The sequence below is a fragment of the Ammospiza nelsoni genome, chromosome 24 (genome assembly GCF_027579445.1).
Source record: "Ammospiza nelsoni isolate bAmmNel1 chromosome 24, bAmmNel1.pri, whole genome shotgun sequence".
Classification (NCBI taxonomy): domain Eukaryota; kingdom Metazoa; phylum Chordata; class Aves; order Passeriformes; family Passerellidae; genus Ammospiza; species Ammospiza nelsoni.
Window position 1 is genome coordinate 2251703 of NC_080656.1, and position 13046 is coordinate 2264748.

A 13046-nucleotide genomic window follows, 5' to 3' on the forward strand; every position below is an offset into this window, starting at 1 on the left:
CTTTTGGCAAGAAGTGGGGCATGGAGGATTAGGAACGCTCATGTGAAGGAAAAAAAAGATCTAGGAATAAAATGAGAGATCCAGGAATAAAATGAGTTGGTTTATTAACTTTTTATTAAGAGAGGGAGGTGGAAGGCACTCGCAGCCCTCCACAGTTCCCTGTCCCAGCCCAGCCTTACTGTTTGGCCATGTTTTTTTTGGCAGAGCTCCTCTCTCCCCCTCTCCACCCTGCAGCTGGAAGCTGATCCCTGGATCCTGTGAGCACCCCACCCTGGGGATCAGCAGTCCATGCCCAGAGAAATGGGGTGTCTGGGGGGCCAGGACCAGCTCCATAGGCAAGGGAGCAGCAGTGAGGGGTTCAGCTCCCATTGGTGTGTCCTCCTGCTTTGCCTTACATAATTTTTCATATATTTAATTGTAAATTGGCTTTTCCCCCTTCCCCCCACCCTGCAGCCTTGGCTTGAGTCCACAGAGGAGCTGAAAACTTGTTTAATTAATAAGGGAGTAATGAAGTCTCTGATTCCATGGCTTGGGAAGGGACAGTGCCAGGAGCCATGAGTGCTTTGCCAGAGCTCTGAGCTCACTCATCTCCCTAATTTAGGGGGAACCCAGAGCTGGGGAGGAGCAGCAGCTCCCTCCCTTCAGCAGTGCTCCCTGCAGGGACGGTGTCCAGCAGGAAGGAGGGTGCAGGCAGCCCCTGGGAGTTGTAGAGGGGACAGGCCAGGTACTCACAGGGCCACTCAGCCCAGGCATAGCGCAGCCCCAGCACGAGTGTCCTGCAGCCACTCAGGGCCAGCGTCACCGTGTGGGACCTTACTGCCACCACTGGTGCCAGCAGCCATTGGCATGGGGAGGCCGGGCTGGAGCAGCACACCTGGGGAGCAGAGAAACCCCATCAGTGCTGCCTTCCCTTCTGCAGCTCTTTGGAGAGGATATCCCACTCCTCACCTCAAATGCCTGTGCGTCCCTCTGGCGCCAGATGAGCTCCTGGCTGTAGGTGACATTCAGCAGCCCCCTGGTCACCTCCAGGACAGCCCTGGTGGGAAATGGTCCCTGGAACACGAGGCCCTTGTGCCCATAGGCCACAGCCAAGGCACCCAGCAGCAGTCGGTGAGCCACGCTCTGCTTGTCGCGGGGGTGGACACTGCCCAGGAAGAGGGGAAAGATGGAGCTGGAACCCAAACCCTCCATCCCTACACCCTCACCTCAGCCCAGGACTCACTCACCTGCCATAGGGAGAGTGCTCATCCCCCAGATCCATGGCCACAGCCATGAAAGTGCTGGGCATCCTGGCGTTGGGAACAACGCCCAGGTCGGCTGTCTGGTGCCAGCGGAGCCGGGCAAAGCTGTCATCTGCACTCTCACGGCGGTAGGTGGACAGCTGTGAGGCACAGGGGACAGGGGGGACTGGCTCAGATCCCAAACCTGGCCACTGTGGTCCTGCCTGCGATTTTCAGCACTTGGCAGGATGCATTTGTGTTGACAGCAGCCTCTCCCTGGGCATCCCCGAAGGACAAGGGAGGATGTCACCCCTCTCACCCCCCACACCTGCACAAAGCCAAAGGGGAGACGTGGCTCCGTCTGTCCGGCTGATCCGGTGTGGAACGCCCAGCGCCAGTCAGCAATGAGTGCAGGGAAGGTGCAGTTGTACTGGTCTGTGTTTAGCAGGGTATTCTCCTCACCTGTCCCCAGAAAGAAGGGCTGGTGAGAGCTTGGTGGGACAGTGGGGGCTGCTCCACCCCAGGGGACAGAAATGGGGGCTCACCCTGGTACCAAGCGACGCCCCGCAGGGTCATGTTGAGCAGTGGGTGGATCATGGCATTCCAGAGCACCGAGGGTGTTTTTGGGCCAGAGTGATGCTGATGTGGGGAGGTGCTGGAAGACAAAGCTAGGTTTAAGGGGGGCACAAAGCCCATGGCAACCTTTTGGTTAAAGCAAGCACCACGGCAAAGGGAGATCTGGGGTCCCTCTCTTCTCCCTTTACCCACATAAGATATGAGTGCTTATGCTCTTGGCACAGGAGGGGCTTTTATCCAGAGGGGTACAATGATGCATAGAGGGGGCTGTGAGGCTCTGGGAGAAGAAGTGAGGTGGGAAGGGATGAGGATGCTCCCCAAAAGCAGCGTGGTACAGAGCAGGAGACGTTTCCACAGCACCTTCTCTCACCTCCCTGTGTCCTCTGGGAGCCCACATGCCTGCAGAACCCGGCGGGAGGACCAGGCCTCGATGGGGGTCCCTCCCCAGGCCACCTCCACCAGCCCGATGGGGGTCCCCAGAGCCTCATACAGGGAGCGCCCCAAGAGCCAGCACACGGCCGAGAAGTAGGTGAAATTCCCGTGGCCCAGGATTTCTGCTCAAGAAACAGCAGGCTGCAAAGGGAAACAGTGGGAAAAAACCCATTTCCAAGCTCTCTTCTGGAGGCACATTGCACTCACCAGCTGTTGGGATGGACCATGGCAAATCAATCTGCTCCAGGTCCTCCAGCTCCACGGTGGAGCGGGCAGGCGCCGCAGCAAAGACACGGACGTAGGGATAGTGAGCGGCGGCAGCGAGCTCCTGGCTGGCATTGGCCACCTGAAGAAGGGCCAGGAGCATGCAGGGTGCTTCCCTGCCTCATCCCTACCTGGTCTGCCTGCTCTGTGCTGAGGGGCATTACCTGCAGGAGTGTCATTGCCATGTTGCTCTGCCCACTGCAAAGCCACACGTCTCCAAAGTAGATGTCCCACAGTGTCACGTTCTCCAAGCCCTGCTCAGCTGTCAGTGCATAGGGACCGCCCCGATCCATTGGGTTCAGGACAGCTCTCCAAGTCCCAGAAGGTCCTGGAGGAAGAGGATGGTGCTTATCTTTCACCACCCTTATCAAGACCTTCACCAAGATGTTGGATGAGCAGCCATAAACCAGTGGTGAAGGACAGGCAACAGGGAAAAGCTTCTCCACCACAGAGACAGGTTGAGGAAATAGATTTCAGAAGCCCTCTGGCATCAGAAGGACCTTTCTCCTGCAGGAATTTAGGGGTTAAAAAAGAAAACCTGGAAAACAAATGTGTGTCAGAGCAGAAGCTGCTGGGAGGAACTGGGATTACAGGAGCAGCTTGGTGTGTGTGACACTGAGATGTCTCCAGCTAATTTTAGAGGCGCCAAATCGAAGCGTAAAGATATTCTGCTGGAGCTTAGCATGGATTTTCTGGCTGGATCCTGCAGATCTCCTGGATTGCTGCTCTCCCACAAGACACCCCCAGGCTCTTCATCTTATGGAGATGCCCTTGGGCAGCACTTTTACCCTCCAAAGGTGATGAGCTCCCTCCCAACTCTTCAGGCAGAGATGTAGCTGGGATTTGAGGTGCCCCTGAGCCTTCCCAGCTCCAAGAAGTTTCTGCTTGCACAGGCAACATCCTTTGGGGCTTAGAGATCCCACAGGGCAGAGATCAAAAGAGAACATGGAAGTGCTCTGGAGGTTCCTCAGACCTGGTTTAGACAGGGAGAGAAGGTAAATTCCCCTTGTCCCCTGCACAGCCTCTCTGCTGGGCTCAGGCTGTGCGGTGCCACCCACTCCAGCAGCAGCTCGGCTCCCTCTGGGCGCCCACGGGAGCCACTGCTGGCAACCACAGTGAGCAAAGGCTGCACTGCTGGGGAGGGGATGGCTGAGTCCCCCAGGTCCCCTGGAGAGGGAAAAGCACAATGTCACCAGCACCTTGCAGCCCCAGGGTGTGACAAACACAGGGGTGGTGCCAAACCCTGTCTCACCCACCCCACCACCGGCTCTGATCTGGGCTCAGAGCAGTTCTTTGGCCACCAAAACCATCGATTTCTAGTGAAAGTCTGGGACTGACCTTTAACCTGTGCTGTTTTCTCCATGATGACGAGGCCACTGGCACCTGAGAGAGTCAGGGTCACCACGGCCCCGAGCTCCCCATGGCCCCACACCACGGCCCCCGAGGGCTTCTGCTGCAGCACCATGTGGTCACCATAGTAGGAGGCAAAGCTGAGCATCCCCCCTGGAATCAGCAAACAGTGCACACATCAGCTCCCAGAGAAAAACACCCTGACCCCCTCTTAAATACAGATTATTTGAGATCCCACCTAATTTACAGATTCCTGGTCAGCTTTAAGGCGGTTAAAACCACCACAGAGCTGAGGAAGAGGCAGAATTTAAATTCCACAAGAGGGAATTCACCTCCTAAAATATAGAGACCATGTTGCATCTTGTATTACATGGATTTGGGTACAGATTTTGGTAAAAATTCCTCTAATAGCAGCATGGGAGTGTCTCTCCCAGCCCAGCCTTGTTAATGAATGTTCTGATGTATTTTTACTTTGGAAAAAGGTTTGTCAAGGGGTGGGATAGAAAACATCGGGTGTGCAGCATTGGCAAAGGCACCTTCAGTGGGGATGGAAGGAGAAGGCTCAGCCCTGGTACCCCCAAAAGCCCCATTTTTGCAGTGTGAAAAGAAAATAATATTTGAAAAGGGGGTGAGAAGGAATGTGTGAGGGGTGATCTGGGCAGAGAACCCCAGTGACCAAAGCAGAGCTCATGGAGCCTCATCTGCTCTGCAGCTCATCCTAGGCTGGGTTTAGGGAAGGAAAGGGAAAGGGAAAGGAAAGGGGAAAAGGAAAGGAAAGGAACGACGTTCTTGGCCCCTCAGGAGTCAGCTGCATCGCTGGTCCCGCTGCCTCATGCCACAAGGCTCCGGGAGTTATATAAAAAACAAGTCGGAGGAGAAAAAAAAGCTTAAAACTGAGACGCCAGGGAAGAGTGGAAGCTATAAAAAGCAGCTGGGAGGAGGGAAGGGAAGAAGAAGGGAGGAGGGAAGGGAGGAGAGCCCACGAGACACCACCAAGGAGCCGCATGCGGCTCCCACCTTACGTAAAGCATCGTCCCACGGCAGCAGAGCTGGGCCAAGGGCGTTGGGGAGGGGCTGGGGGTGTGAAGGGCATCAAAGTGGGACTCGGGGGATGCAAAGGGCATTGAACTGAGGCTTGGGGGGATGCCACGCTTGTCAAAGTGGGACTCAGGCTGTGCAGAGGGTGTCAAACCGCGGCTCTGGGAGTGCACAGGGCATAGAAGCAGAGCTTGGGGGTGCAAAGAGTGTGAAAGATGGGTGGGGGGTAATAAAGGCATCAAAACTGGGCTAAAGGGGATGCCAAGGGCCCCAAAGTGGGGCTCAGGGCAGTGCCAACCTCATCAAAGAGGGGCTGGGGGTTCACAGGGTATCAAAGTGGGGCTGGGAGGATTTACAGGAGGCGCCAAGAGGGGCATCCGAAAAGGGGTTGGGGAAATGCCAATGTACATACGAGGGTCGGAGCGTGCATAGGGCACCAAATCAGGGCTTGGGAGGGCTTAGGAATTCCCTCGGCATTGGAGCCGGGCTGCTGTGATGCCAAGGGTTCTGGCGGTGCCAAGCGCCCCGAAGTGGGTCTCGGGGGGTCTCAGGGGAGGCTCGCTCCAGGGCCCGGCTGCAGAGGATGCCCGCGGGGCTGGGGGGCCGGAGGGTGACCTTGCCCAGCCCTTTACCTGCGGCCGCCGGAGCCAGAGCCAGCAGCGCCAGCAGCGCCCACGCCGCCATCCTGGGGGCACAGCGGACTGCGAGGGCGCCGGGAGCCGCGGTACTCCCCGGCGCTGCCCGGTACGGGCCGGTACCGCCCGGTACCCTCCGGTGCCCCCCGGTACCCCCGGCCCGCCCCGCCCCTCAGGCGGGCCCGGCGCGCGGGGGCGGGGCCTGGGCACGCCCCGCCCATGGGGGAAGCGGTTGCCAAGCGACGGCGTCCGCAGCACGGCCTGAGGTGCAGGCGCTGCCCCGTCCGGCTCTGACAGGAGAAGCCGAGAGGAAAGGCCGGGAGCGCGGGGCCGAGGGTTGCGGAGCTGCGGGGGGAGCCGGGGCACACCGGGGAACGGGAGCCGGGGCACACGGGGGAACGGGAGCCGCGGCCCCCCCGCCCCCGCTCACCCCGCACAGGCCGCGCGTGCGTAGAGAGAGAGGCGGCCGCGCGCGTGCGCGGCGGGCAGGGAGCGTGTCTCCCCCTAGCGGCGGTTCTGGCCCCCTCACACGTTGGGCCCGGGTTCGAGTCCCGGCGCTGCCCGGTGGCACCGCGGTGAATCCCGGGCTGTGCCGCTGCAGAGGGTCCAGGAGAAGCGACCATGTCCATCGCCGCCGCCAACACCAGCATGAGGGTGCCCGCCGGCTTCCGGAACCTGCTGGAGGGGCTGGCGCGGGAAGTGCTGCGGGAGCAGCCCACCGACGTGGTGGCCTTTGCAGCACAGTACTTCCAAAAGCTGCTGGAGAGCAGAGAGGGTGAGTGGCCTTGCCCAGCAGCCACCCTCACACTGCCATCCCCTGTCCACACTGCCCTGCCTGCCCAGCCTGCCCCATCTGCCCATCACCAGGGCATCAGGCCTGCCCCACATGTCCCTTGCCCAGGGTGTCAGTCCTGCCCCCCGTGCCCACCATCTACAGCATCAGGGCTCTCCTGTGTGCCCATCACCAGGACATCAAACCTGCCCTTGTGCCCATTGCCCATGGCCTTGTGCCTGTCCCAGATGTCCACCACCGATGGCCATCAGGCCTCTCCTGTGTGCCCAAACCTGCCCTTGTGCCCATTGCCCATGGCCTTGTGCCTGTCCCAAGTGTCCACCACCGTTGGCCATCAGGCCTCTCCTGTGTGCCCAAACCTGCCCTTGTGCCCATTGCCCACGGCCTTGTGCCTGTCCCAAGTGTCCACCACCGATGGCCATCAGGCCTTCCATTTGTGCCATCGCCCAGGATGTTGTGCGTGTCCCATGTGCCCATCACCCGTGGTACCAGGTGCCCACTGCATGTGGCATCAAGCCCTCTCCTTCCCCAGCTGGTGGCATTGACCCGGTGGCGTGGGGAGCCATGCTGGAGGACGACCGTCTCACCTGGCCTCCTTCCGAGGTAGGCTGTCCTCCATTCAGGTGCCAGGAGCCACACTTGGTCCCTGCTCCCACCCTGTCCCTGCCCCCTTGTGCCACAGCATCTAAATTTTCTTCTTTCCTCCAGGGCTTGAAAGAGGCCAAGGACACAGAGGGGTAGCAGGCAGCACCAGCAGGGGCAGGCAGCAGGCACAGCTCTGGATCACTGTGATTCCACCCCAAAACGAGTGGAGAGGAGCCAAAGGGGAGCATGTCCCCATAACCCTCATGAACTGGGACGCCTCTCTGGAGATGCAACCGCAGCACTTGCCCCAAATCCCCCATTTCCCACTGTCCAACCCCAAAACTAAAAAAAGCCCCTTGGTCCTCCCCTGGCTCCTGCCCTTTTCCCGTGGGTGAGTGCTGCACTCCCATCCTGCCCCTGCGGTGCTGTTTTAATGAGGAATTTTATTAACGAGGTCCCCGCTGTTATTAATGTCGATCACCTGAGATTTCTCCCCGAAAAATCCTGGGTTTGGGGCTGAGCTGAGTACGGGATGATATTTTTAGCCTCTATATTTAGGCCCCTGCATCCCTGGAGGATGGAAGAAACTTCATAACATCCCAGCGTGAAGGAATGATGTGACATTGCTCCTCCATAAGCTGAGATACCTCCATGGAATTCTGGGGGGCACACAAGAGACCCCAGTCCTATTTCCACTTGTGAAATTCACATTTTCCAATACAGCGTGGTTTCAAAATCCCCCCCAAAAAGTGGGGTTTGCGTCGAAGCCGGCTGCTCTATTTTTGGAGAGGACTGAACCCCCCCATCCATGCTCACCCCGTTTTTACCCCCTCTTTCCTGTTTTCCATCGCCATATGTGGCGCTCGCCCACGGCACGGGGCATGACAGCGGCTCCCCCGGGAAAAACAGGAAGGAGGGATGGGGAAAAAAAGCTGGCGGGGACCCCGTGCCGGGGCTGATGCCAACCAGCTACGCCTTGACCCCCCCTCCAGCACCGCCCCGCCGGCTGCCGGCTCCTGCTTCGCCCAGGGCAGCATTCCAGCATCCAATTCCCTTTGATTTTAAGGATTTTTCCCCTGTTTTTAAAGGATTTTTTAACACCTCGGTGCCACCATCTCGAACCACGACGGCGGGATGTTCTCAGCAGGTCTCGCCAGCTGCATTTCTCGTTCTGCCCTTCCAAAATCTGAGTCGTTGCCTTGGAATTCAAATGTTGGAGGTGCTGGAGCACCTGAAAAAGCATCCTCTAGATGAAGGGGTCCAGGGAGAAAAATGCAGAGCCTGGAACAGGCTCAAACCCGCCATTAATGATTAGAAATGTTCTGGCATTTCACGTCCCTCCTCCGCAGCCGCAGCCTGCGGGAGACGGCGGCGCTCGGCGGCTCTGCCAGGACCCGGCTGCCACGGAGGGAGCAGATTCTGGGGGCTAATTGAGGGACTAATCCTCCTTTTGGGGCTAACTTCTCAGATCCGTGACCCCGAATGATTGACTCAGATCAATCAGCCCAAAAAACCCTTCCCACTTAACAAACAGCCGGTCTTCTCTCATTGGAGCAGGCAGTGATGGATCTGGAGGGTCTAAAATCCAGGGAAGGATCTCTTCCCATCAAAAATCCCAGCAGAGCTGCCAAGGCTTCTCCTGGAAGCTGCAGCAGGGTTTTCTGGAGCAGAGCTATTCCCACCCCCCACCCACCATGGTGTGCTGGTGGAAAGAAGTGATGGTGGAAAAGCTCTCCAGTGGGAGAGCTGGGTGCCTCACGGGGGAATTTGAGGGATGCTTGGGAGCATTTCCCAAGGGGAATTTGGGTGCCTGGCTTGTGCTGGGGCAGGAGTGACCCCCATCAACCTCCAAGTGTGGGTGGAGCTGCTGAGGGAGGTGGCAGTGGTGGGATGTGCATGGGATGGGGTGGAGTGGGATGGGGAGCAGGTCCTGGGAGCTCGGGTGTCAGGGGACAAGAGGTGACACCACCTGCACTCAGCAGGTGGAGAAAGAGATGGAGGTGGGATGAGAATGGGAGCAAGGATGGTGATGTGGCAGGGGACAGGGCCAGGGATGAGGGTGATGATGGGGATGGGGACAGGGGTGATGGGGTTGAAGCTGGGAATGGGAGCAGGGATTGGCTTTATGAAGAGCATGGGGATGAGAAGTGGGATGGGGATCATGACAGGGATGGTGATAGAGATGGGGACAGGGATGATGGTGGGGATGGAGGAGGTGGTGGAGGTGATGGGGATGAGGTCAGGGATGGGCACAGGGCTGGTGGCAGCAGAGGGGGCAGTGCCCATTTCAGTGCCAGTGGGACAGGGATGCTAATGGGGATGATGATGGTGAAGATAATGGTGGCAAAGAGGAAGGTCAGAGCCACCAGGCCCCCAGGCAGGATGACCCCTGTGAGCAAACCTGGCCAGGGGGAGGCAGCGGGGCCGGGCTGTGCGGGTGGGCCGGGGCGCTGTGCCCGCCTTGGGGGGGCCAGGCTGTGTTTTGGGGGCTGGCTGGAGCAGCCTCGGCGCGGAGCCCACGGGCGACTTGTGCAGTTGCTTAGCAACTCCCAAACCCGGATTAGAGGCGAGCGAGGCAGGGATGGGGGGGTGTGGGCTGCAGCCCCCCGCATTGCCCTGGGGGTCCCTCCCGTTCCCCGGGGTGCTCCAGCTCGCCCTGCCAGTCCCAGCACCTCGGCGTGGTCTGGGGTGGCAGCAGGGTCTGCAGGGAGCACCGAGGGTGAGAAAGTGGTTGGGACTGCAGGTCTGGCTGGAGAACACCCCAAATGTGGGGGGGACAGATGCTCCTACGAGTGGGGAAGGGACCCCCAGGCCGCCAAAGTGGAGCCCACTCCCCTGCTGGGATGTGCAGCTGGGCACATCAGCCCCGGGGTTCTGTGGGTGCTCAGCGGGACATTGCGTCCCACCATGCCCACCCTTCTTCACCATCTTCATCCCTGCCATCCTCATCCTCACCCTCCTTCAGGACCAAGTCCTAAGTAGGTCAAGAAGGTTTTTCCCCCCCATGCAAACCAACCCGGGGGGCAAAACCTGCCTCCAGCATCACTGTGGGTCATGTACCCCCCAAAAATGAATCCATCACCCCCATTTGCTATAGCTTTGTCCCCCAAAAAACCCTCCATGCCAAAGGCAGGGCTCATCACATCTTGGCTCGCATCCCCTGCATGTGATGTTGTGTTCCACGAAACTCCAAAGCGAGCTGCCGGCTCCTTTAAGTGTTAGGAGGGAGTTGGAGGCTGCAAAATAAAATTGGAGGAGGGAAAATAAAAAAAAAAAAAAAAAAAAAAAAAAAAAAAAAAAAGGAGAAAGGGAGGAAAAAAAAAAAAAATAAGGCACCCCTCCTTCCCCCCCAAAAGCCTGGCAGGGGTGTCGGGCTGATAGGCTCGCCCGGAGGAAAGCGCATTACGTAGGCAAGCGGCTCCGCTCAACTTGCCACCTGCGCCGGGAGAGCTGCCGGGGAAGCGAGATCCTGCCGGAGCCCCTCGCCCGCCGCTGGCCGCCCACCCGCCCTCCGCCATGGACTGCTGCAATGTAGGTGCCCGTGCTCCCTTCCCCGGCCCCGCTCCGCTCCCGCCTTCCATCCCTGACACATCCCTGACCCCCCGCGCTGGGGGCTTTGGGGGCTTTGGGGGCTTTGGGGGGGTTTGGGGTGCGGGGGGTGCTGCGCCCACCGAGAGCTCACCCAACTCTGAGACCCCCCCAGCGCTGCTGCTCCTTCCCCAGCCCCCCCGATCCCCACTCCCGCTCACCCCAGTTCGGGCTCCATCCCACGGCCAGCAGCCTGACCCCACAGCCCACGGAGGAAAATCCCCCCCGACCTCGAATCCGGCTTTTATTGAGCTTTTTCTTCCCCCCACCCCACAATTGCTCTACAGGTGGGATCGGGGGTTGCCTATGGAAAAAGGGCTCAATTGGGGTGCACTCCTCTCTTCTCACCCGAGGGTGAGCTCCCCTCCTCCTGCTAAACCGGCTTGGGGAGAAAACCACATCCTTTCTCCCTGACCCCCTGACTTTTCGTGCCCCTTTCCCCCTTTTCCTCCCCCTTTCCTCTTTTTTTAACCCTTTCCCCCATTTTTTCCCCCTTTCCCCACTTTTCCCCCGTTTTCCTCCTCCTGCTAAGACAGCAGCACAGGGAAAAGCCCCCATCTCTCCTCCCGAGCACCTCCAGAGAGGCAAAGCCCACCCTGGATATAGGATTTTTCCTGCCTGGATATAGGATTTTCCCTGCCTGGATGTAGGATTTTTCTTGCCTGGATATAGGATTTCTCCCCCATGTATAGGACTTTTCCCCCTCCTATCTAGGATTTCTCCTTCTGAATATAGGATTTCTCCCCTAGATACAAGTTTTCATCAGCTGCATAGAGATCTTCACCCCATGGATATGGTGTTTTTCCACTGGATATAGGATTTCTCCTGCGAATATAGGATATGGCCCCCTGTTTATGGGTTTGTGGGTTTTCTTCCCTCAATATAGGATGTCTCCCCTGGATATAGGATTTTTTTCTCCTGAATATATATTTTTCCTACCTATATACAGGATTTCTCAACTTGGATATAGGTTTCTGCCACCCGTATGTAGGATTTCTTCCCTGAATTTAGGATTTCTCCCCTGAATATAGGATTTCTCCCCTGGATATAGGAAATGCCCCCACATATATAGATTTCCTCCACCTGTATATGGTATTTCTCCCCTGGATATAGGATTTCCTCTCTCCTAATATAGGATTTCTCTCTTGGATATAGGATTTCTCCCCTGGATATAGGATATGCCCCTCCATGTACAGGTTTTCTCCCCTGACTATAGGATTTCCTTCTCCAGATATAGTATTTCTCCCCTGGATATAGGTTTCTCCCACCCGTATATAGGATTTCTCCCCTAGATATAGGTTATTCTCCCCCACCTCTGCATATACAGGATAACTCTCCTGAATATAGGATTTCTTTCCTAGATATAGGATTTCCTTCCCCTGGCTATAGGATTTCTCCCCTGGCTATAGGATTTCCAGCCCTGGCTATAACATTTCCACCTTGGACATATCATTTCCACCTTGGACATATCATTTCCACCTTGGAACTATCCTCACCTTTCACAATGGTAAAACAACCTGAGCAACTTGGTGGAGCCATGGCATGCTCCAATGGGATGAGCTTCCGCCCCCCTGAATCTACAGCTTCCAAATAAGCCCCCCAAAACTCCTTTAAGGGCTTGTGGGGCAACACAAAGGTGTCACCCCCACAGCTGCTGGCACTGGATCATCCAATGCCAGCTCATTTCCACCTCATTTCATTTTCCCATGTTTTTCTTTTTTTCCCATTGAACTTGGTGCTGAGTCCAGCTGCTCTGCTGGGCTGTGGCAGAGGGGGAATGGGTTACAGTGATTTGTCCTTGGTGGGGCTTTTCCTCCCTTCTGGCATCACTGCTTTCCTAAATTTCCTGATGTTTCCAACCAAAGCCCTGAGGAGGGATGCAGGAGGATGCAACAGGCTATGAGGAAAGGGGAAACTGAGGCATGACCAGCTCATTTTGTGCAGGATGGCTTCCAGCCCCCTGCCAAAAATACCCCCAGAACCCATCCTCTGCTCCACGGATATTCCTCTCCCTGCATTATCACCCTGGCTGGAGTCTGGCTTCCTGCAGCCGTGTGCTCCAGGGTTGCCATTTCCCCAAGACACCTGCAAGTGACCCTGATTTTTAACAAAACCCCTCATTTTTAGCAAAGGAGCGCAATTTTTAATGAGTAAACCTAATTCTTAGAACAGGGGCTCATTTAAGACCTTCTTGAGCAGATTCATTTGGGGAGAGGGCTGAGATTGAGGTTTGAGGTCCCAGCTGTAACCCTGCCATTGGCACCGCCAGGAGGGAGCCTGCACAAAGCTGGACGAGGACATCCTGGACATCCCTTTGGACGATCCCGATGCCAACGCGGCAGCTGCCAAGATCCAGGCTAGTTTCCGTGGCCATATGACCCGCAAGAAGATCAAAGGGGGCGAGATCGATCGGAAAACCAAGGACGCCGAGTGCGCCAACAGCACCCGCGGCGGCGACCTCCGCAACGGCGACTAGGTACCCCCCAAATCCCGCTCTTCCCCCCCAAAACTGGGTCATTTCTGCGAGGATGCTGCTCTGAGTGTCCTTTGCTCTGTTGATTTGGG

General features: G+C 57.4%; 2 protein-coding genes across 2 annotated transcripts; one reads left to right on the forward strand and one right to left on the reverse strand.

Moving 5' to 3' along the window:
• Positions 1-106: 106 nt before the first annotated feature.
• Positions 107-5679, reverse strand: SIAE (sialic acid acetylesterase). The gene is made up of 10 exons (XM_059488333.1): positions 5513-5679; positions 3831-3995; positions 2657-2820; positions 2436-2574; positions 2167-2350; positions 1766-1875; positions 1549-1682; positions 1227-1381; positions 949-1144; positions 107-874 (listed from the first exon to the last, which is right to left on the reverse strand). The coding sequence occupies exons 1-10, from the start codon at positions 5562-5564 to the stop codon at positions 593-595; spliced, it is 1581 nt and encodes a 526-aa protein (XP_059344316.1). The 5' UTR covers positions 5565-5679; the 3' UTR covers positions 107-592.
• A 457-nt stretch (positions 5680-6136) lies between these two features.
• On the forward strand, positions 6137-12957 carry LOC132083492 (sperm surface protein Sp17-like). Its single transcript, XM_059488187.1, has 4 exons — positions 6137-6290; positions 6841-6911; positions 10275-10424; positions 12751-12957. Exons 1-4 carry the CDS (start codon positions 6137-6139, stop codon positions 12955-12957), a joined length of 582 nt encoding a protein of 193 aa, XP_059344170.1.
• The last annotated feature ends 89 nt before the right edge of the window (positions 12958-13046 follow it).